Source organism: Siphateles boraxobius, unplaced genomic scaffold (genome assembly GCF_051911475.1).
Source record: "Siphateles boraxobius isolate OS27281-9 unplaced genomic scaffold, OSU_SipBor_1 88, whole genome shotgun sequence".
In the NCBI taxonomy this organism is placed as follows: Eukaryota; Metazoa; Chordata; class Actinopteri; order Cypriniformes; family Leuciscidae; genus Siphateles; species Siphateles boraxobius.
The window spans coordinates 681,735-702,791 of NW_027509217.1; the positions used below are offsets into that span (position 1 = coordinate 681,735).

The 21,057-nt window shown below is 39.0% G+C and overlaps 1 protein-coding gene and 1 long non-coding RNA gene across 3 annotated transcripts in view; both read right to left on the minus strand.

Annotated features, from left to right (window-relative positions):
- LOC143731909 (uncharacterized) overlaps positions 1-21,057 on the minus strand; it is a 233,212-nt gene that overhangs the window by 91,048 nt on the left and 121,107 nt on the right. The gene's annotated exons all lie outside the window — the stretch shown is intronic.
- On the minus strand, positions 251-11,643 carry dbndd1 (dysbindin domain containing 1). Of its 2 annotated transcripts, none has more exons than XM_077222511.1 (4): positions 11,516-11,643; positions 7,684-7,830; positions 6,604-6,741; positions 251-2,575 (listed from the first exon to the last, which is right to left on the minus strand). In XM_077222511.1, the coding sequence occupies exons 1-4, from the start codon at positions 11,544-11,546 to the stop codon at positions 2,391-2,393; spliced, it is 501 nt and encodes a 166-aa protein (XP_077078626.1). In that variant the 5' UTR covers positions 11,547-11,643; the 3' UTR covers positions 251-2,390. The 2 variants fall into 2 exon arrangements, with proteins under 2 accessions (XP_077078626.1, XP_077078627.1); XM_077222512.1 differs by having other exon boundaries at positions 251-2,563; positions 11,516-11,636.

Below are 21,057 nucleotides of genomic sequence, written 5' to 3' on the forward strand. Positions count from 1 at the left end.
TTTGTGGATCTTCTTTAAGAAAGGCTTGTGCTCAGGAAAAAGCACTGTTCTTTAGACCGAAGGATGAACCTCTTAAGCTACAGATCACGTGAAGCCTTCTGGATCCTGCTATCATGCCTGTTGAAGTAAATTTTACCACACTGCCTCTATTAAGAGCTAATTGGCAGGTTGTTGTGTCACAAGACTTGCTATTTACTGTAATATATACAGTAAAGTATATTTCGGGGAAAGAAAGGGAGGAAAAACAGCCTTGATCATTGACATTTTTCACATTTATTCCCGTTATATTTTTGCCCTCCTTGATTTGACTGTTAATGATTCTGGTAGTTAATACATTTCTTCTCCGATGCGACCGTGTGTAGAGATCATGCTTGATGTCATTGAACCCTGTAATAACCCTGGTAACATATACAGTACAGATTTATTTGCACAACAAACTTTTATTCTTTAGGATTTGTATTTGAACTGCCCACCCGATAGCTTTCATCTCTTTGAAGATTATATGTGAATCAGGTATATTTTAAGCACAATTTCTTGCTGTGCACCGGTGATTAAACAATTTAGGCCTTTGATTATGTCTTTTATGTTAAATTGTTAATAAATGACATTTAATGATACAGAGCAGTTAAAAAACATATTGCTGAAAGATTATTCACCCTTACATCCATTCAAATGCAGCTTTTCCCAATTGCTACACTTAAGCTAGGCCAGAAACAATCTACGTAAGTATGCTAACTGAATTCTTGTGTGGTTCTGTTCTGTACATAATGGCGTTCCTGTCACTGTGGCAGTGACAAACCTCACCACTCAATGGGGAGATAGAGTTACCTGCACGAAGTTGGTCAAAATTAAAATAACATGTTCAACATTATTCTCTTAAACTGCTGCACCATGATTCTCAACCTTTTGGATGAGGTCTTACTTCTGACCTATTCATTTGATGTCTTGGAGTGTACTAATGATCTTGAATAAGGTGTGTTTGTTTGGGAAGAGTTTGGAAATCTGTACTGTAGGTGTGGCTCCAGCAACAGGGTTGGGAAACACTGCCATTTTGTATGCCTCTCTTATCTTGTTATGAGAGAGTTGCATTAATTGCTCCAATTCACCTAAGCCATGTTCATTGCTCCCTTTTGGGCATAGCATAAAATACTGGACACTTTAAACCCACCTCACACTGACTTGCGGCAATGTTGAGGATGCTACATAATTTTTCTGCAACTGAATTGCGTTCTGACAAATTTTGAAACCGAATGATGCATTGAATTGATCTGATATAGCTCGAAGTGTGTGTGTTCATGTACTTGCGTAGAGCATGTTTAAGGCCTTAAGGTCCTTGCACACAGAGTCCGAAATTTTCGTATGCATTTTTTTGTATTTGTCATCCTAAAAATTCGTCACGCACAATAACCTTGCACACTGAGTCCGATGCGTATGAATTAATCCGTAGCGAGAGGAAAAAAACGCAAGAAAAGTCTTCAAGCAGTGAGGATGATTTTGTTGTCCTCTCTCTTCTTAAACGGAGGGAACAAAGAGGAAATATTGGTTCCATCCAATCCTGAGATTGCTTAGAAAGGAAGGAGAGTTCGCTGCGGGATTATCACGAGAGATTCAGAGTTTACTTCAGGATGTCAGCGGCTCAGTTTGATGCTTTGCTAGCGATACTGGAGCCACATATTAAATAGAAGAACACCAATTTCCATGAACCAATTGATCCTTAACAGTTCTGGATTTTGGCGTTAGCTTGTGCGGAAATTGAAATTGAACCAGAGTAGAATTTTTTTTATGACAGACGTAAGTTCCGGAGGCAGTGTGTAAACGTGATTGACACAACGTGAGGTCGTATTTATTTTTTAACGTGCGAAAATCTCAGACTCAATGTGCTGACTCGGACTCACCTTTAGGCCTACAATTTTGTATTCACTTTGTTTCTGGGTCTCCCATTTTCATGCAGAATCTCCTCAAAGGACACTTGTTGTAACTTCTCTGTCCCTTCACACAGCCATTTCCTGAACTTCGCAGTAGGCTCGTCACAGTTGCTGCCTCAACAAATTGCTCTGGTCCTTGAACAGTTCCTTGAAGATTCAAATCACTGTGGAATTCATCAGTTGCTCATTGGATTCATGGTGTCGTCCAGAATGCTACATCTTGCTTCAAGTTCCCAAAATCCTGGTTGGATGAAGTCCGTTCCATCTTGAGGAAGAGTCTACTCTTATCCCAGCTAATCGGAGCTGTCTTCTTGCCCATAATGGACGAAGGGATTGCATTATCTTTAAGTGGGATCACCATGTCCTTTGATCCCTAAGGTTCCCTGTCTCCTTGCTTGACAAGGAACCTCCCCTCTCCAGACAAGGGCTTAGTTTCCTCCCCAAGCCCCTGTAGCCGGCCCTGGCTCAAGGCTGCTGGGATTGAGAGCGCTCTATCTTCAGCATTGGCTCTGTGTTCTCGGAGTCACTGTGGTGCTTTCGATCTCTCGGCTGCTGATCCCCTTTTCCCCCGCGGGTCCAGGAGGGTGAGCGGACGTACCCGCTGTGGGGAAATCTAGGTAACGGCGGCTGGTGGCGATCTGTGGGGCGAACTTACAAAACCATCCAATGAAAAACAACTTCATAGTCAGTCACAACAATGATAAGGCTATAGTTCTGTTCCAAAACCTAGTGTACTGCCTACCTAGATGGCATTTTAAGTCACCGTATGACATGAAGACTCTTCATTAATAGATTGGCATCAAGGTTAAGATCAAGGGTGCTCAATCCTGTTCATATAGATCTAACTACCTGCAGAGTTTAGATCCAACCCTGATCCAACACACCTGTCTGTAATTATCAAGTGCCTCTGAAGATCTAATTTAGCTGGTTGAGGTGTGTTTAATCAGGGTTTGAGCTGAACTTTGCTGGAAGGTTGATCTCTAGCAACAAGATAGGGCACCTCTGGTTTAGAAGTTGTCTTCTAAGGGGCTGTTTACACCACACTGTCTTCAACTAAAAACGTAAAACTTTTTATGCATTTTGGCCGTTCATTTACAAAACTGCGTTTTGGGGGCGTGAAAACACAAACTTTTTAAAATGGTCTCCTTGTAGACAACAAAATCGCGAATCTCTGAAGACGATTGTGTATTACGTGTTCAATCTATAGTGTGTCATCGCCATCTAGTGGCCTGGAAGCACAATTCAGGAGTTTCTTGTCATTTTTGACGGGATCATTTTGACAGTGGTGTCGTCGGTACGCGGAAAACTCAAAGGAAAAACTTCTCAGTTTTAAGCATATCGTTGTTGTGTAAATGTACCCTCAGTTGCCTTGGCCTAAAGTACTTTACACAGTCACACAAGCATTTCAATCCACCTCTTGGCACAAGTGTCTTGCACTGATTTGACTTCCATAGGAAAAGCATTAGTACAGGGGTAGCAACCCTACCTCTGTAGGGCTACCATCCTGCGGAGTTTAGTTACAACCCTAAGCAAACACACCTGAACCAGCTAATCCAGGTGTTCAGGATTTCTTAAGAGTGTGTTGAACAGGGTTGGCTATCCCTGCATTAGTGGGTAGCATCATGAGAGGGTGGTTTTAGGCACTCTTTCCTGGAAGACCACTGTCCAGGTTAATTCCAACCAAAATTAATCACCTGAACCAGCTATTCAAGGTCACAAGAAACATCAAAGCAAGTCTGTTCAGGGCAGGTTGGAGCTGAACTTTGCAGGACGTTGACCCTCCAGTAGCAGGATTGAACACCCATGGTTTTAGGGAAAAGGGCATACATAACGTTTAGGTTTTAATCTCATGAAATGTCTTTGTCTTGTTGTTACAACTCGAAAGGTTAATGGTAATATTGAAACGGTTTGACCTGTGGACAATGGTGTCAAGAGTAGCGGTGTGAGTGGTCAATTACAGAGAGATCTTTAAACCCGTCACTAATGAGGTCCCATCATGCTTTAGAAGATTGCTGCCTAGAACGCAAAGCTGCTCACTAGGTTTTGGAATAGAGTTCATATAATTTATATCTGTTTTACTTCTCACAGAAAGGGATTTGCAGTAACAAAGCAACCACTTTCAATGAGAGCTGGTAATCTGAGGCAAAATGAGCGACAGACATAGTTGGTGTTCAGTTAAGATCAGTTCTGGTATGAAGAGGTAACTACTATTAGAGTGATGCAGGAATGACGTCACATTGTAGGCCAACCGGCAGTTTGCATCACGCTGGTTCCCTCGAGAAAAACCCAATAGGATTTTCCCAAAGGCTTTTTGGATTATTGCACTGTGATCAACAAAAGTTTGATACTTGCTTGTTTGCCCATTAAGACAATTGCCACAGATTAACAACTTTTATGAATTTTGAAGCCTAAATGCAGTCGCCAGAAGTAAAAAGCTAAAGGTAGGCTATAAACGGTCCCACGAATTCAACGTCACCATCCCTAAGCTTCCGACAACGCTTTCAGTTTATATCTAAACACATTTTCCCATAAAGTTTGAGTTAAACTAGTTTATAAGAGCACAATTATAAGCATAACGAGACTGTAACAGTGGACTGAGTTTAGCTGTTCGGGACGTTTAATCTCCTCGACAGACTCTGTCATCCCATTTAGCCACTTGTTAGCAACCGCCTTTTTCAAGACACGTAACAGCTTAATAAATCACAAGTGGGGCAGTAATGATGTATTTTATGTCGTAGAATAAAACGTAAAAGTGTCTTGAGCTTGTGTTCACCTCAGACCTTATTTCAGCAATTTAACCAAAACCTAACAAACCAAACTAACAACCAAAAGTAATAACATTAGATGACCTTTGGTTTATTCGCTGTCATTGTGATCACTTCTCAGCGCCCATTTTAAGCAATGCCAAATTGGGCCAAGACAAATGTTATTCACATAACTTCAGTTATTCAAAATTTAAGGTAATTTAAATTCATGCTTATATTGCTCAGAGTTGAGGATGCACTGACATTGCCTCATAGTTTAAATATTTAATATGTACATATTTGTGCACTTGAGCAAAGAACTTAATCAAATAATAATGTGCTCAGTGTAGAATTCGATGGAACCGACTGTACAAGCCACCAAGAATACAACATTCTCTACTCAAAACGTTATCATCTGTTTTCTTTGTCTTGCTACACAGTGAACATTGTGTCGTAAACAATAGAGTGCTGCCGGAATGAGTCCTAAAACACAGAAACTAGCAAGCATTTTTGCACATCCGGTTCCCTTGTCCCAAAGTCAATGGATTTTTGGTTAAATGCCTGAAATAATGTCTTTGGTTAACAGAAGCTCAAGAGATTTTCTAATTTTGTTCTATGAAATAAAATACACCAGTAAAACCCCACTCTTGAAAAAAGTATTTTGTTAACAAGAAGCTGAATGGGACTATTGTTGTGGACATTAAACGTTGTCACACCGAAAAAGAAACACTAGTGGGATTATACTTGCTCTCTTGCAAACTGTTCTAACTTGTAGATTTTAAATAAAGATTGAAACACCAGTCATAAATGACACATTATTTAAATAATGGTATAGTTAATTTATAGTCTAACTTCAGCTTTTTACTTCTTGCAATTGTATTAAGGCTTCAAAAATCATAAACGTTGTTTATATGTGAAGATTATATTTTATTAGTTCCCATGTGGTGAAAATCAAGTTTTAAATGTTGTTTATGTGGTGTTTTTAATGTGCTTTAAGACAAGCCATGTGTAAATTCATAAGTCGACAGCATTGCTGAGTATTTTCTCCTTAAAACTGCAGTGAACCAAAGACAGTCTCAAAAACACGGTTTGAAATCGCTGGTGTTTCTGACGTCACAAACTACCTTGTAACCAATCAGATCAACGTGTGATCGTCAACCAGTGGATCTCTGAGCTGAGAGAGTGAGTGGAGGCGGGGCTCATTTGCATATTCATAACACCACGAATACTAAATGAGGCAAGGGTGTCGAGTTACATTCAAGATATTTTAAAGGCATGAAGACTTTTTTTTCAAGGATAAAACAATTAAATATGTCATTTTGGAGATGGGTTTTAAGGCATAAAATTGACTACATGGGGACTTTAAATCACAATAAGAATGAAAAACTTTTGTTGATCCCAGAGCTTATTTCCTGCAATAGTCATTGTAATAATAATAATAATAAATTGAAAGATTGGCTTTTTGTCGAGGGAACCAGAGTGATGCTTGTTTCAGCCATGGACTGTTGGCTGAACGTCAGATGCATAAGGCACATTAAATGGGAAACGTTTCGATAGTTTCAAAGTCGTTGTCTGATTAATCCTCATGACCCCAAACCCCCTCATGGAGGCTTTGCGTACGACTTTTCCACAAGTTTTACAGAACGGTCTTTTATTGTAGGGACATCGACTTCACATTGTCATGCCCCTAAACATGACGCTGACCAAAACGAATAGTGATTGGTCGCTTTTCATGTCGTTCAGACAGTCCTCAGCCAATGAAAGCTGTAATGGAGTCCAGACCTTTAGCTCTGGCTAATCGAGACTTGTGTGATGCGAACCGCCGGCTTGGTGTCATTTCTGCATCACTCTATCTTCTGAGGACTGGAAGGATTTTGCTAAATAGTTATTTAACTTCAAATCTGATATGCTAAATAAAGAGTGAGTTGACTCACTGGCTGGGGACTCTGTATGGTTCTCCTCGTCCGAGTCGGCGAAAACCTCCCCGAGCTCCTGGTCAGACATGTCTGTGAGCTCCGTCAGGTCCAGGAGGTCAAAGTGCACCTCCAGAGACGACACACTGCTGAGAGGCTCTGAGATCGGGCACAAGACATCGTCACTGAGGCCAGACCACTGGTTAACAGCAATCACACTGTTCTTCGCTCAGACGTGTGAACTATTGGATAGAGCTGCACGATTCATCGTTAAAAGATCGTGATCTCGATTCAAGCTCTCATTACTAAATGACTATGATTCGACTCTGTCTATTAAACCTCTGATAAAATCGCACCTGATTCTGATCCAGAGAGAGCCGTTGTTATGAATAGATATGAAACGGCTTCACAGACAGTCTTTTCAACATCACAGTATCATTATTTCTGTTTTACGATAATTCAAATTATCACAGAACAACTGGGAGAGAAGTTTATAGTTCAGATTTAAACACTGATGTCTACAGTAGTGATCAAAACAGAGCAAATCACCTTTAGAAAGTAACTTGATGCTTCAACGGTTAAATCATTACATCGTTACACCAGTAGGTGGCGTCAAGTGACTGTTAAAAAAAAGTGTCATTATTTATGAGTCAGTCATTGAATCATTCATGATTTCGAAAAGAATTCAGATTAATTAAACATTTTAAACAGACAGCAGCAATTTACTTTTTGCCCGAACCTCTAGTAAATTAGGTTATTTTGTTTAGTTGTGTGTATAGAATCGTGGAGGATTGTGATCTCTGTTTGAAACAACAACAAAAAAATTGTGGTTCGTAATTTTTCCAGAATCGTGCAGCTCTATTATTGGATGAATGTAAATGTGTCTGGCTTATATTTCTCCCACAAATCAAAAGAAAATAAATTACATGGAGACAATTTTTAAACCATTTATTAATCTAGGTCAATGTTAAGCTCTATTGTAGTGAAAATGCTGTGACATAGAAAACAATCTTAATGGTCTTAATTTATGTTGCACAAAATCTAACTCTTTCGATTGTGGCTAGAATATGACCCAGACGTGTCCTCGACGGTTTCACTCACGTCGTTTCTCTGTGATCAGCACCTGGCTGCCATGATGGGCCGGGGTGCCAACATGCTCTCCTGAGGCATTGTGGGATGCCTCGCTGGTGAGACTGGCGGAGCTGGAGGACTTCAGAAGCTTCTGGAACTCTCTGTCTCTAAGTGGCTCTACAGAGAAATCAAAGAACATAGATTATAAAATGGTTACCACAAAATACAAATATTAAAGCCAAATAACATGTATCAATGCAACTTTCATGAAGTAAAATCACTAAAAGCCTTCCTTCCGCTGCAAAACATAGTCCCTGACCATGAACAGCAGCAGAAGTTACATTATTTCGCTTTAAGATGGCGACAAAGATGAGTGAGTCAGTCAGTAGAGAAGACTTTTATATAGATAGGATTGAAAATTGTGACCAGGGAGAAGCAAAACGCGACTGACAAATGACGACATGGGAACATTCAAACAGATTTTTTTACTACGAATATAGGACTGACCTGGAGGAAAATCGAGGTCGAGCTAGCCTCCGTTTTGTTGGACAATACTTCGAACGTCAACAAGAAGTGATGTCACCCGACATCGCTTAGAGCACCTTTAATACGCACATCCAGGAACTTAACTGTCAATTTCGTCCCCGCCCCTTTTTAGGGGAAAACAAACTAGACTTCCGATAGACTTCAATACAAAATAACGGCACAAACCAACGTCTGTACACAGCCGGCATGCGTGAATAACTTAAGAAATCACTAAGATTAAACATGTCAAGTAATTATATGTCCACCCTTTCTGCCATAGAGCGTGAAAGATGCATCAACAAACTTAATTTGGTCAATTTAAAAACATGTTCCTTCATTCTCCCAGTGTCAAATTGGTGTAACAACCCCAGCCAGTGGCCAGAGGTGTCTTACCTGGACATTTACTCGTAGTCGTACCTCATCGAGTAACCATGGTGACAAAGCCAGTGAATGATTTTTCTTCGTTTTTTAAAGTAAACATCTTTAAATAAATATATATATATATATGTCTCATAATATACATTATAATATATCTTATAATATATATAAGCCCACTGGGTGGGGGTGTTACACCAATTTGACACTGGGAGAATGAAGGAACATGTTTTTAAATTGACCAAATTAAGTTTGTTGATGCATCTTTTTGCATTGTATTGTGAATAGGCTACTACAAATGATGGCCGTGAAAGAGACTGTATACGCATTGCATAGGATATGTTTAGTTGGTGAATAGCATAGGCTACTATTAAACAGTAGCGATAACGTTAAGCGCACCAGAATTAAATATAATATTCAGAAGTAAACAGTGTAGCTGACTTGCAGATTCAATTAACATCCGCAAATGAATAAGCGCGACGATTCAGGGAGCAGCGACACAGTGAACTCCGAAAAAACGCTACGCTTGAGCAAACAGCTTGTGAATAGACTACTATAAATGATGGCCATGAATAAAATATAATATTCAGAAGTAAACCGTGTAGCTAACTTAATGTTTAGCTGACAGAGTGTTTATGTCAGAATGTTTATTTTTAAACCAGTGCTTCTTTAACCGATATATTTAACGGTATCTTTTGCATTTCTAATCCAAACAACCTCAAACTTGGCACTGCACTTACTCGTGCCCGTAGCAAGACACCTGTCAAGTTTGAAATCTATCGGACTAACGGTTCGAGAGATATGTGAATAATAGACACACAGACAGACAGACGTTCCTGTAATTTATAGATAATATCAATGAGAATATATGTTTACGTAGCTAAGAGTGGTTGCTAGGGGTGAACCTTTGTTTTATAGTAAAACACAGCTATCGGCCAATCAGAATCAAGGACTGGAACAAACCGCTTTATAATATATGATCATTTATAATGTGTATTTTTTGGCCATTGCCACAATATTGGTGTGCTCTGGGTGGTAACCAGGTCGTTGCGATGCAGTTGCAGAGGGTGCTGGGTACTTGTAAGCACATTATTCGCCGTAGCATTGCTATGCGGTCGCTAGGGTGTTGCTCATGTCCCGTTCTCTAATGGGGTTTGCCAGCGGTTGCCAAAGAAGTGAAACAGAAGATGCTTGTGTTTTACTGACTGTGTGAAGAGCTTCCAGCCATCTATTGATTTCTGACGGCAGCAGTCAAAGCAGACAAGCATTTTATACGGTTGAAGGCAGTTCAATTACACACATGGGACATGAAAACAAGTGGACGACTGGATCTACCTCTGTATTTTTGGAACACAAACATTTTACCCTATATTTTATATTTATTTTATAAATATTTTTTTTTTGCTCTTAATACCATTTTATTTAAAAAATGATAATATATAGAACTCACCCTAAAACTGACTATATCTCAATACATTACGTAGATAGAAATATTTACAATTCCCCTATTATGCTTTTTCTGAACTGCTGAAATGAGTCGTCAGTAATTCCCGTCTCACTTCCTGCTGAACCTGCGTCGGTTTGTAACTAATTTGCATAATGTCAGTTTATGGTCTTGATTGGCTAAACAGCGTCTCTTTGCTCCTCCCTCAAACACTGTAGTTTATCTGTAGTTTAGCCATCGTTACTGTTCGTATCACTGTGTATCAAGAGCTGAGATTCAGAAATGATAGTGACCGTTTGGTTTCTGACCAATCACAACAGACTGGGCCATCTGACCAATCAGAGCAGAGCAGCTCTCGGAAAGGTGGGGTTTAGAAAGACTGAATCCTTGATCGAACTGTTTTCAGACACTGTGAGAAAGAGCTGATTCTGCCATGTATAGTGTTTTTTTTTACCTTGGATGCAAGTGCAAGTAAATCTATTGTAGGAGTTTCCAAAAAAACATTAGGAACCTTTAAAATGGCGTAATGAGGGTAATTAAGATGAACAGGAAAAGCATGTGTTCTTGTATTCTGTCTGTGGTATTTTGTGTGGTTTTGCGAGGCTCTTTTCCTGTAGTAGCAGCTGGGGCTGAGCTGACTGTGGACTCGCAAAAACATCTGGGCCAAACGGGAAATCACATTAAGAAATTTACATACAGGTCAGAATGCATGACAAATTGTGTTAGTTATTTCACATTATTTAATAAAAAAAATAAAAAAAATGATTCACACTAAATTAACATTAAATTGACTGACCTAAAAAAACAGACTTTGTGAGAAGACAGAAGCAGCAAAAGGTTACATCCAATTATATTTAACAGATTAATCCAATTTCTCAGTACATAAACTTTTTTTATCCGTTCCATAACATCCCACATGTGAAGAATCTATTATGTGATGGTATAGGGAGTTTTCCAGCTGCGCCTGTTCTCCGCAGTCTGCGGGTCATCCCTCCCTTCACACACCTCTCATTAGCCCACACACACACAGATCCTGCTGGCTGCTTCTCTTTCTGTGCGTGCAAGTCATGCAAATATTGCTGCAGGGATTGCTATACATTGGTTAATTCCAAAAGGCTCTCCATCTAAACCAGACATACCGAAATGAGCTATTTTCTTAGCATCCCCCAGTGGTACCCAAGTCCCATTGTCCCAAAGTATCCGCTGCAAAGATGCAACTCAATGTCAAATTCTCCAAATAATTGCATTCAAAAATCCCTCTCGCTCATGACCTTTGACTTTTATTCGTGTTTGAGCTATAGTAATCGTATTGCTATAATTCATAAGCCTCCAACATACATGCATCCAAGTTGCTGTGCCTTGTCTCATGTGCATGAATGCTGAGCACCGGCTTCTCTGACTGCCTGCTTTGTCTGAGCGCTGGAGAATAAAGGACATGGTGGCGGCTCGTACAGCGGGCTATTGAATGCAATGGGTGTGTGTGTGTTTAAATGCGTCTGAAGAAATGTTAGCTCTTACCTGCAGCACTAGAGTCTGCCTGAGCCTCCATTAAGTCTGTTGTAGGTGCCGGTGCAATGCTGTTTGGCGTCGCAGCCAGGATTAGAGGGAGCGCCTCCTGTCTCGTGTACACTATCTCTCTCTCTCTCTCTCTCTCTCTCTCTCTCTCTCTCTCTCTCTCTTCCCCACCCCTACATGCACAGTCACACATTCACTCCTATTGTCACTGCAGCGCGCACAACACTGACACATGAAGAGTCCCGCTAGAGAAACGCAGTCAGCCACTACACAACTGCATGACACACCAAAACGGGAAGACAGCGAGGGTGGGGTGCGTCCTTAGACAATAAAAAGGGTTTACATACTCTCTAAAAATAAATGCTGGGTTATTTTAACCCAATTTTGGGTCAAATATGGACAAACTCAGCCATTAGGTTACATTTTTTTATTACATTTTTAATCCAATGTTTGAGTTTGTCCATATTTGACCCAAAATTGGGTTTAAACGACCCAGTATTTTTTAGAGTGTAGAGAAGCAGAGGTGTACTGATTCAGAACAGGCTTGGAAATAAGATGAAGTGAGGAAAAAAAGAGGAATATCTGAGTTTAGATGATTATAATTCATTTTTGTTCAATATATATATATATATATATATATATATATATATATATATTTAAAGATTTTAAGCATTGAACAGCCATTGGCTAATAGTCGTAGTAGTTGAAGGCCAAATTTTGGCTGAGTACAGATGCTTAGCACATGGTCCCATTAAAGTTCAGTCGGGTAGTAACAACTCCAGGACTCAAGGGGGCGATAAAGTAACTTTCAAATGTCTGTGCCGTAATTCAGGAAGCTAGCGCTATAAACATTGACTTCATCTCAAATTTGACGCGTTCCACTCAGTGATTCAAGAAACTAAGCTTTTCGAAGCTTTGAATCAATCTAACCAATTTCTTTGGAAAATGTTTTCGGCGAAAACTCAGCCCAAACATGCAAAAAACACTTTTTTACAAACTGATTGCTAGGGATGCACCAATAAAAATTTTGGCCAATACCGATTACCGATAATTCTTTATGCTTGAAAGTCGATATCCAATATATATTGGCCGATAAATCTAAATCCAAATTTTTGTATAATTTCTGAGAGCCTGATTACAAAAACAAAAGTTTCACCATTAAAAGCCATGTCCCAAACACACAATTATAATGTTCTCGTTATATTTTTATGTAGCTTATATGACAGCACATAACTGTATTTTCCTTTTTTTAAGTGATTCCAATCATATTTCAAGCAATTCAAACCCATCATGTTGAACAGTGCGCATCTGAAGTGCCTCGGCTAAAGGGAATAATCCATTATTTATCGGCTTTAATATATTGGCCAAATTTTCTTATTGGACCGATAACGATAGCATTAAAAATGAACATATATCCTGCATCCCTACTAATTGAAAAAGTTTTATTGAAGGTGTCAATCATCGCCCCCTAGGGGCAAACTATTGACATTTCGATTGAAAATCATGTTACCTTGGCAGTTTGATACGCACTCTGAATCACTGGTTCGAAACAGATGATTTGCAAAGGTTTATATATGCTCTATATGGAGCAAATGAGCTGTTCCTCTGGGTGCTAAAGTCAGTTCATTCAATAGCATTCAGAGACAAATGTAGACATTATAAAATATTTTTTTTGGTTTTTGGTCAAGGTTTTTTTTTTAGCATTTTTAGGTTTTTCTATGTGTACTGAAGCATTCCTTGCATTTCATTCATTCCCATGGGGGTCAAATTGAGCCTGCGAGGGAAGGTTTGTTACTTTTTAAATTTAAACCAAAAAACTCCTCGAATCCATTCAATTGTTTTTGTGTGTATTTGTGGTTCAAGTGCAACAAAAGTCCTCTGATGAACACTCAATAAAATATCAGAAACAAGGCTATATCTGAGACGGTCGACGGACCACTGGTCTTACGGTAAATAGGCAACGGCCAATATGGCGGCTTTAATAAAAATAATTCTCGTCTTCCAAAGAAAAGGACCAATCTGCAAAATCACAGCCTGGTGTTAGTTCTTGATGTTTGATGACGGCATCATGACGCTACTGTTGGATTTGCCTGATTGAAGTGACTAAACTCCCAAGATAGCCACCAAATTAACTGACTCGCCTGGAAAGACTTCTCCTCAAATTGTCATGATAGTCGGCCTAAAAGAGGAAACTGACCATTAAAGATGGTTTACGGCAACAATCGCCCCCTTGTGGCAATGTTGAGAATGCAATGTGTGCTTGTGTTGCTCTCCGACACATTTCAGAATGGGACAATGCAAACACTTTGAGCTAGAGGAGTTATAGTCAAGTCAAGTCACCTTCATTTATACAGCGCTTTTAACAGTATAGATTGTTTCAAAGCAGCTTTACAGTGATAATAGGAAATTAAAGTAACAGAGATTGTTTTGGTTTTACAGCAGCTCTAGAGTAAAAGTTATTATCCAGCTAAAGTTAGTTTTGATTAATTCACTAACGTTGCAACAATCATTAGGTATTAACTTAGGGGCTGCTAACACGACACCGTTCTAACAGAAAATCCTTAATACGATCCGGCCTAACCAACGACGAGGACTTGACAGAGCAGCCATCAAGTGTTAGACAGTATTCTAGGTTAGTACATGAAGAAGTTTTTTGTCCAATAATTAGAATCTATGTTTTTTCAGAATTAAGTAGTAGGAAATTACTAGTCATCCAGTTTTTTTTATCAGCTGTGCATTCCCTTAATTTTGTGAATTGGTAAGTTTCGTCAGGGCGTGAAGAAATATAGAGCTGAGTATCATCAGCTAACAGTGAAAACTAATGCCATGCTTCCTAATGATATCTCCTAAAGGTAGCATGTACAGAGTGAACTGCAGCGGTCCTAGTACTGAGCCTTGTGGTACACCATACTGAACTTGTGATCGATAAGACATCTCTTCATTTACTACTACTAACTGATAACGGTCAGATAAGTATGATTTAAACCATGCTCGTGCAATTCCACTAATGCCAACATAGTTTTCTAGTCTATTTAAGAGAATGTTGTGGTCGATAGTGTCAAATGCAGCACTAAGATCAAGTAACACTAATAGAGAGATACAACCACGATCGGATGATAAGAGCAAATCATTTATGACTTTAATGAGAGCTGTCTCAGTACTATGATACGGTCTAAATCCTGACTGAAAATCCATGCAGATAGCATTTCTTTCAAAAAAGAACACATTGTGAAAATACTGCCTTTTCTAGTATCTTTGACAGAAAAGGTAGATTTGAGATCGGCCTGTAATTGACTAATTCTGTAGGATCAAGTGCGTTTTTTTAACAAGCGGTTTAATCATCATAGCCATCTTAAAAGTTTTTGGTATGTATCCTAATGACAAAGATGAATTAATGATATTAAGAAGAGGATCTATGACCTCTGGAAGCATCTCTTTCAGTAGCTTAGTCGGTATAGGGTCTAAAATCTTGTTGATTTAGATGATTTAACGAGTTTAGAAAATTCTTCCTCTCCTATAGCAATGAATTAATGAAAGCTGAATGACTAACTGGTATTTAATGATTGAACACATCCATACACAAATAAATGGATCAGTCTAATGAATGTGAAGGTCAGTGTTGGACTTTCTGTGGCTATAATACAATTAAAGATATCCATTTTAAACAAAAATGTATGTTAGTTGATTGAGACAGATCTCAGTTTTGGGACATCACCAGGTCTGTTACTGTGCTTGTTTTTAAGGCATGCCAAGGCTGATCCTCACAGGTATGTGGTGCCAAATTGGATTAACGTCAGCAGATCCACAGCTGAGCAGATCTTCCATCTGTTGATCCAAAATGGTCATCATGATTCCCTCAAAAAGCACTTTGTTGCCATTAATAGCCTGTACTCTCATTAAAGCCAAGTACTCTACAATATGTTAACCATGATCCATTCAAATCTTTTCAAGTCAACATGAAACACAATTCACAAGCCATTTTACTTATATGACATATTTAATATGACATATTTCATTGTGAGACGGGATATTCAATGAGAAAATTATTGTCTATTAGAAATTGACATGACAGAGAAACTATAACTAAAAATATTTTATTTTCTGCTTCAAAACAAAGTTTGTTTGCAACACTTTTATTTTATTTGAATTTTTTTTTGCTCGAGACACTTTCCTTTCATGACCATATCCTTCCAAAAAGTTTTCTATTATTGCACAATATTGCCAGGAATTTAAAGGTCTTGTTGAATTGAAATGAGGTTTTATGGTGCTCTCTCAACTTGTTGTTGTGTTTAAGTTACAACAAGACGAAAATCCTGCATATCATCATCTTCCATCATCAACTGAAGAATTGCATGAATATCAAATGACTGGTTGATGGTTAATTTAAGCGATTCAAGTAGCAGTGCTTTGTACCAGTGCTAATGCTGGTTAAGTTAAATGCTATGTTATTGGTTAAAGTCAGCATGCAACAGAAGTTGCGCTCGTCGTTCCTTCTCTATTGTGTCGTATATTTGAGTGAAACGCTTCTGGAAAGAGAACAAATGTGGGCGGGACTTGATTCGTCTGTGGGGAATCAATTGGATGTCACAGTGTTGGGTTGTGTTTCCCCGGGTGTCCACTAGAGGTCTCTTTCCCTTACTGTCACCATTCATTCTGGAACTGCATTTCCCATGATCCTTTGTCTGTTCTCATCACTCATCATTGCACGCAGCTGTTTCTCATTACATTGTTAAGTTCTGTGTATAAATACCCTGTCTGTGTCAAGTCCATGTCACGGAGTCGTTGTTATTCGTCACACCACTTTGGAGGTCTGTGTTCTTGCCTTTTATTGTTTTGATTCTTGTTTATGGATTGCCTTTTGGTTTTTTTATATATTTTTATTTATGAAAAAGTGTTCCAATGGGCGGAGCATACGTGCATATTTATGAAAAACTGTTCCAATGGGCGGAGCATACGTGCATATTCATGAAAAACTGTTCCAATTGGCGGAGCATACGTGCATATTTATGAAAAACTGTTCCAATTTGCGGAGCATACGTGCATATTATATGAAAAACTGTTCCAATAGGCGAAGCATACGTGCATATTTATGAAAAACTGTTCCAACGGGCAGAGCATACGTGCATATTTATGAAAAACTGTTCCAATGGCTGGAGCATACATGCATATTTATGAAAAACTGTTCCAATGGGTGGAGCATACATGCATATTATGAAAAACTGTTCCAATGGGCGGAGCATATGGGCATATTTATGAAAAACTGTTCCAATGGGCAAAGCATACATGCATATTTATGAAAAACTGTTCCAATGGGCGAAGCATACGTGCAAATTTATGAAAAACTGTTCCAACGGCCAGAGCATACGTGCATATTTATGAAAAACTGTTCCAACGGCCAGAGCATACGTGCATATTTATGAAAAACTGTTCCAATGGGTGGAGCATACATGCATAAATGTGAAAAACTGTTCCAATGGGCGGAGCATACGGGCATATTTATGAAAAACTGTTCCAATGGGCAAAGCATACATGCATATTTATGAAAAACTGTTCCAATGGGCGAAGCATACGTGCAAATTTATGAAAAACTGTTCCAACGGCCAGAGCATACGTGCATATTTATGGAAAACTGTTCCAACGGCCAGAGCATACGTGCATATTTATGGAAAACTGTTCCAACGGCCAGAGCATACGTGCATATTTATGAAAAACTGTTCCAATGGGTGGAGCATACATGCATAAATGTGAAAAACTGTTCCAATGGGCGGAGCATACGGGCATATTTATGAAAAACTGTTCCAATGGGCAAAGCATACATGCATATTTATGAAAAACTGTTCCAACGGGCGAAGCATACGTGCAAATTTATGAAAAACTGTTCCAACGGCCAGAGCATACGTGCATATTTATGAAAAACTGTTCCAATGGGTGGAGCATACATGCATATTTATGAAAAACTGTTCCAATGGGTGGAGCATACATGCATATTTATGAAAAACTGTTCCAATGGGCGGAGCATACGGGCATATTTATGAAAAACTGTTCCAATGGGCAAAGCATACATGCATATTTATGAAAAACTGTTCCAATGGGCGAAGCATACGTGCAAATTTATGAAAAACTGTTCCAACGGCCAGAGCATACGTGCATATTTATGAAAAACTGTTCCAACGGCCAGAGCATACGTGCATATTTATGAAAAACTGTTCCAATGGGTGGAGCATACATGCATAAATGTGAAAAACTGTTCCAATGGGCGGAGCATACGGGCATATTTATGAAAAACTGTTCCAATGGGCAAAGCATACATGCATATTTATGAAAAACTGTTCCAACGGGCGAAGCATACGTGCAAATTTATGAAAAACTGTTCCAACGGCCAGAGCATGCGTGCATATTTATGAAAAACTTTTCCAATGGGTGGAGCATACATGCATATTTATGAAAAACTGTTCCAATGGGCGGAGCATACGGGCATATTTATGAAAAACTGTTCCAATGGGCAAAGCATACGTGCATATTTATGAAAAACTGTTCCAATGGGTGGAGCATACGTGCATATTCGTGAAAAACTGTTCCAACGGGCGGAGCATACGTGCATATTCGTGAAAAACTGTTCTATGGGCGGAGCATACGTGCATATTCGTGAAAAACTGTTCCAACGGGCAGAGCATATGTGCATATTTATGAAAAACTGTTCCAATGGGGGGAGCATACGTGCATATTCGTGAAAAACTGTTCCAACGGGCGGAGCATACGTGCATATTCGTGAAAAACTGTTCCAACGGGCGGAGCATATGTGCATATTTATGAAAAACTGTTCCAATGGGCGGAGCATACGTGCATATTTATGAAAAACTGTTCCAATGGGCTAAGCATACGTGCAAATTTATGAAAAACTGTTCCAATGGGCGGAGCATACGTGCAAATTTATGAAAAACTGTTCCAATGGGCGCAGCATACATGCATATTAGTGAAAAACTGTTCCAATGGGCGGAGCATACATGCATATTTATGAAAAACTGTTCCAATGGGCTAAGCATGCGTGCAAATTTATGAAAAACTGTTCCAATGGGCTAAGCATACGTGCAAATTTATGAAAAACTGTTCCAATGGGCGGAGCATACGTGCATATTTATGAAAAACTGTTCAAATGGGCGGAGCATACGTGCAAATTTATGAAAAACTGTTCCAATGGGCGGAGCATACGTGCAAATTTATGAAAAACTGTTCCAATGGGCAAAGCATACATGCATATTTAAGAAAAACTGTTCCAATGGGCGAAGCATACGTGCAAATTTATTAAAAACTGTTACAACGGGCGGAGCATACGTGCATATTTATGAAAAACTGTTCCAACGGGCGGAACATATGTGCATATTTATGAAAAACTGTTCCAATGGGCGGAGCATACATGCATATTCATGAAAAACTGTTTTATGGGCGGACCATACGTGCATATTCGTGAAAAACTGTTCCAACGGGCGGATAATTCGTGCATATTTGTGAAAAACTGTTCTATGGGCGGAGCATACGTGCATATTCGTGAAAAACTGTTCCAACGGGTGGAGCATACGTTTATATTTATGAAAAACTGTTCCAACGGGCAGAGCATACGTGCATATTTATGAAAAAGTGTTCCAACAGGCGGAGCATACGTGCATATTTATGAAAAACTGTTCCAACAGGCGGAGCATACGGGCATATTTATGAAAAACTATTCCAACAGGCGGAGCATACGTGCATATTTATGAAAAACTGTTCTATGGGCGGAGCATACGTGCATATTTATGAAAAACTGTTCCAACAGGCGGAGCATACGTGCATATTTATGAAAAACTGTTCTATGGGCGGAGCATACGTGCATATTTATGAAAAACTGTTCCAACAGGCGGAGCATACGTGCATATTTATGAAAAACTGTTCTATGGGCGGAGCATACGTGCATATTTATGAAAAACTGTTCCAACAGGCGGAGCATACGTGCATATTTATGAAAAACTGTTCCAATGGGCGGAGCATACGTGCATATTTATGAAAAACTGTTCTATGGGCAGAGCATACATGCATATTTATGAAAAAGTGTTCCAACAGGCGGAGCATACGTGCATATTCGTGAAAAATGTTCTATGGGCGGAGCATACGTGCATATGGTTACCTATTATTCTAGGTATTTACCTATAGTGGCTAATGAATCGGAAGTCTCGTTTATATATTTTTAAATTCATAACTAATTTTAGAAACAGCTGTTTAAAATTAATAAACAAACGACTGCTAGGGAGATGAAAACATTTGAAATCTTTGACCTACACCTTATATTTTTTGATAGACAATCTCATACTCTTCCGTATTTCATGTCTTCTCTGTGAAAGTGCCACATATTCCCAGAGCAGCTCGTTATCCCGCTGTCGCAGAGATTGCTTTGAAGATTCCTGAAGGAACTCCCACGGATTTCTCTCTTTTCCTGAGAGATTCAAGAGAATATTGCGTTTCATCTTTCTGTTTGGTACTTCACTCGATTACAGCGGCAGGCAGGACGAGAGTGGCGCAGGTATGACATCACTTCGTAGGCCAAAACGCGAAAACGAGTTGCATTTTAGCACTTCCGGTTCCATCGTCCCGAAGTCAATGGATTTTTTGAATGGGGTTTTGGTTAAATGGCTGAAATAAGGTCTGTGGTGAACACAAGCTCAAGACACTTTCACGTTTTATTCTACGATATAAAATGCATCACTCGTGATTTATTAAGCTGTTACGTGTCTTGAAAAAGGCGGTTGCTAACAAGTGGCTAAAATGGGACGACAGAGTCTGTCGATGAGATTAAAACGTCCCCGAACAGCTAAACTCAGTCCACTGTTACATTATATTTGAGTGAATTTCTCTGACAACACACAGTTTTACACTGGATGTCCTGTAAAGAGCAGATTCAGGACTTTTCAGAGATTCTAAATGTTTCACCAGGACAAACACTTCTGACTGGTCTTTAAAAATGACTGACATTCATTTAGTGATCACGTTAAGCACTCTTATGCAAATATGATAATATTTTGTAATCATCATTTTCTAATTGTTTGTTGTAAATCAACATATCAGGAAAATGTTACGGGTTTCCAAACAAAATATATGACTTTCTGTTTTAGAACAGGGCTTGATTTCATACTTCCACAAGAGGACATCAGGAGTTACAGCATGTTTATGAGGCATTCTGGGAGACACAAGTGAAATTATACATCAATATTCCAATGAAATATTAGATATTATTAGGAAAATGTTACCAATTATTTCTCCCATTATTACTCCCTAATATATCACTTCTTTTTTCATTACATGTTGCCCCAAGAACACATTAATATGCAGATTAGATACATTGTCTGTATAGGCTACATTGTTTTGAATAGGAAAACACATTTATTGCCATTTACCCACATATTGCATAAAATAAAATAGTATATCAATACATTCTGTTATATATTTTAGTTGAGAATCATCTTTATTCAAAGTTTGGTTAAAAAAAATGCTGAAACCTAAAAATAGATAGGTGAATG

Bases quoted from the DNA above. Each gene is read 5' to 3' on its own strand.
- dbndd1 (XM_077222511.1), bottom strand. From the start codon at position 11,546: ATGGAGGCTCAGGCAGACTCTAGTGCTGCAG. The intron at 7,831-11,515 runs GTAAGAGCTAAC...ATTTCTCTGTAG, and splicing joins GGCAGACTCTAGTGCTGCAG to AGCCACTTAGAGACAGAGAG. The intron at 2,576-6,603 runs GTGAGTCAACTC...TGGTTTTGTAAG, and splicing joins CCATACAGAGTCCCCAGCCA to TTCGCCCCACAGATCGCCAC.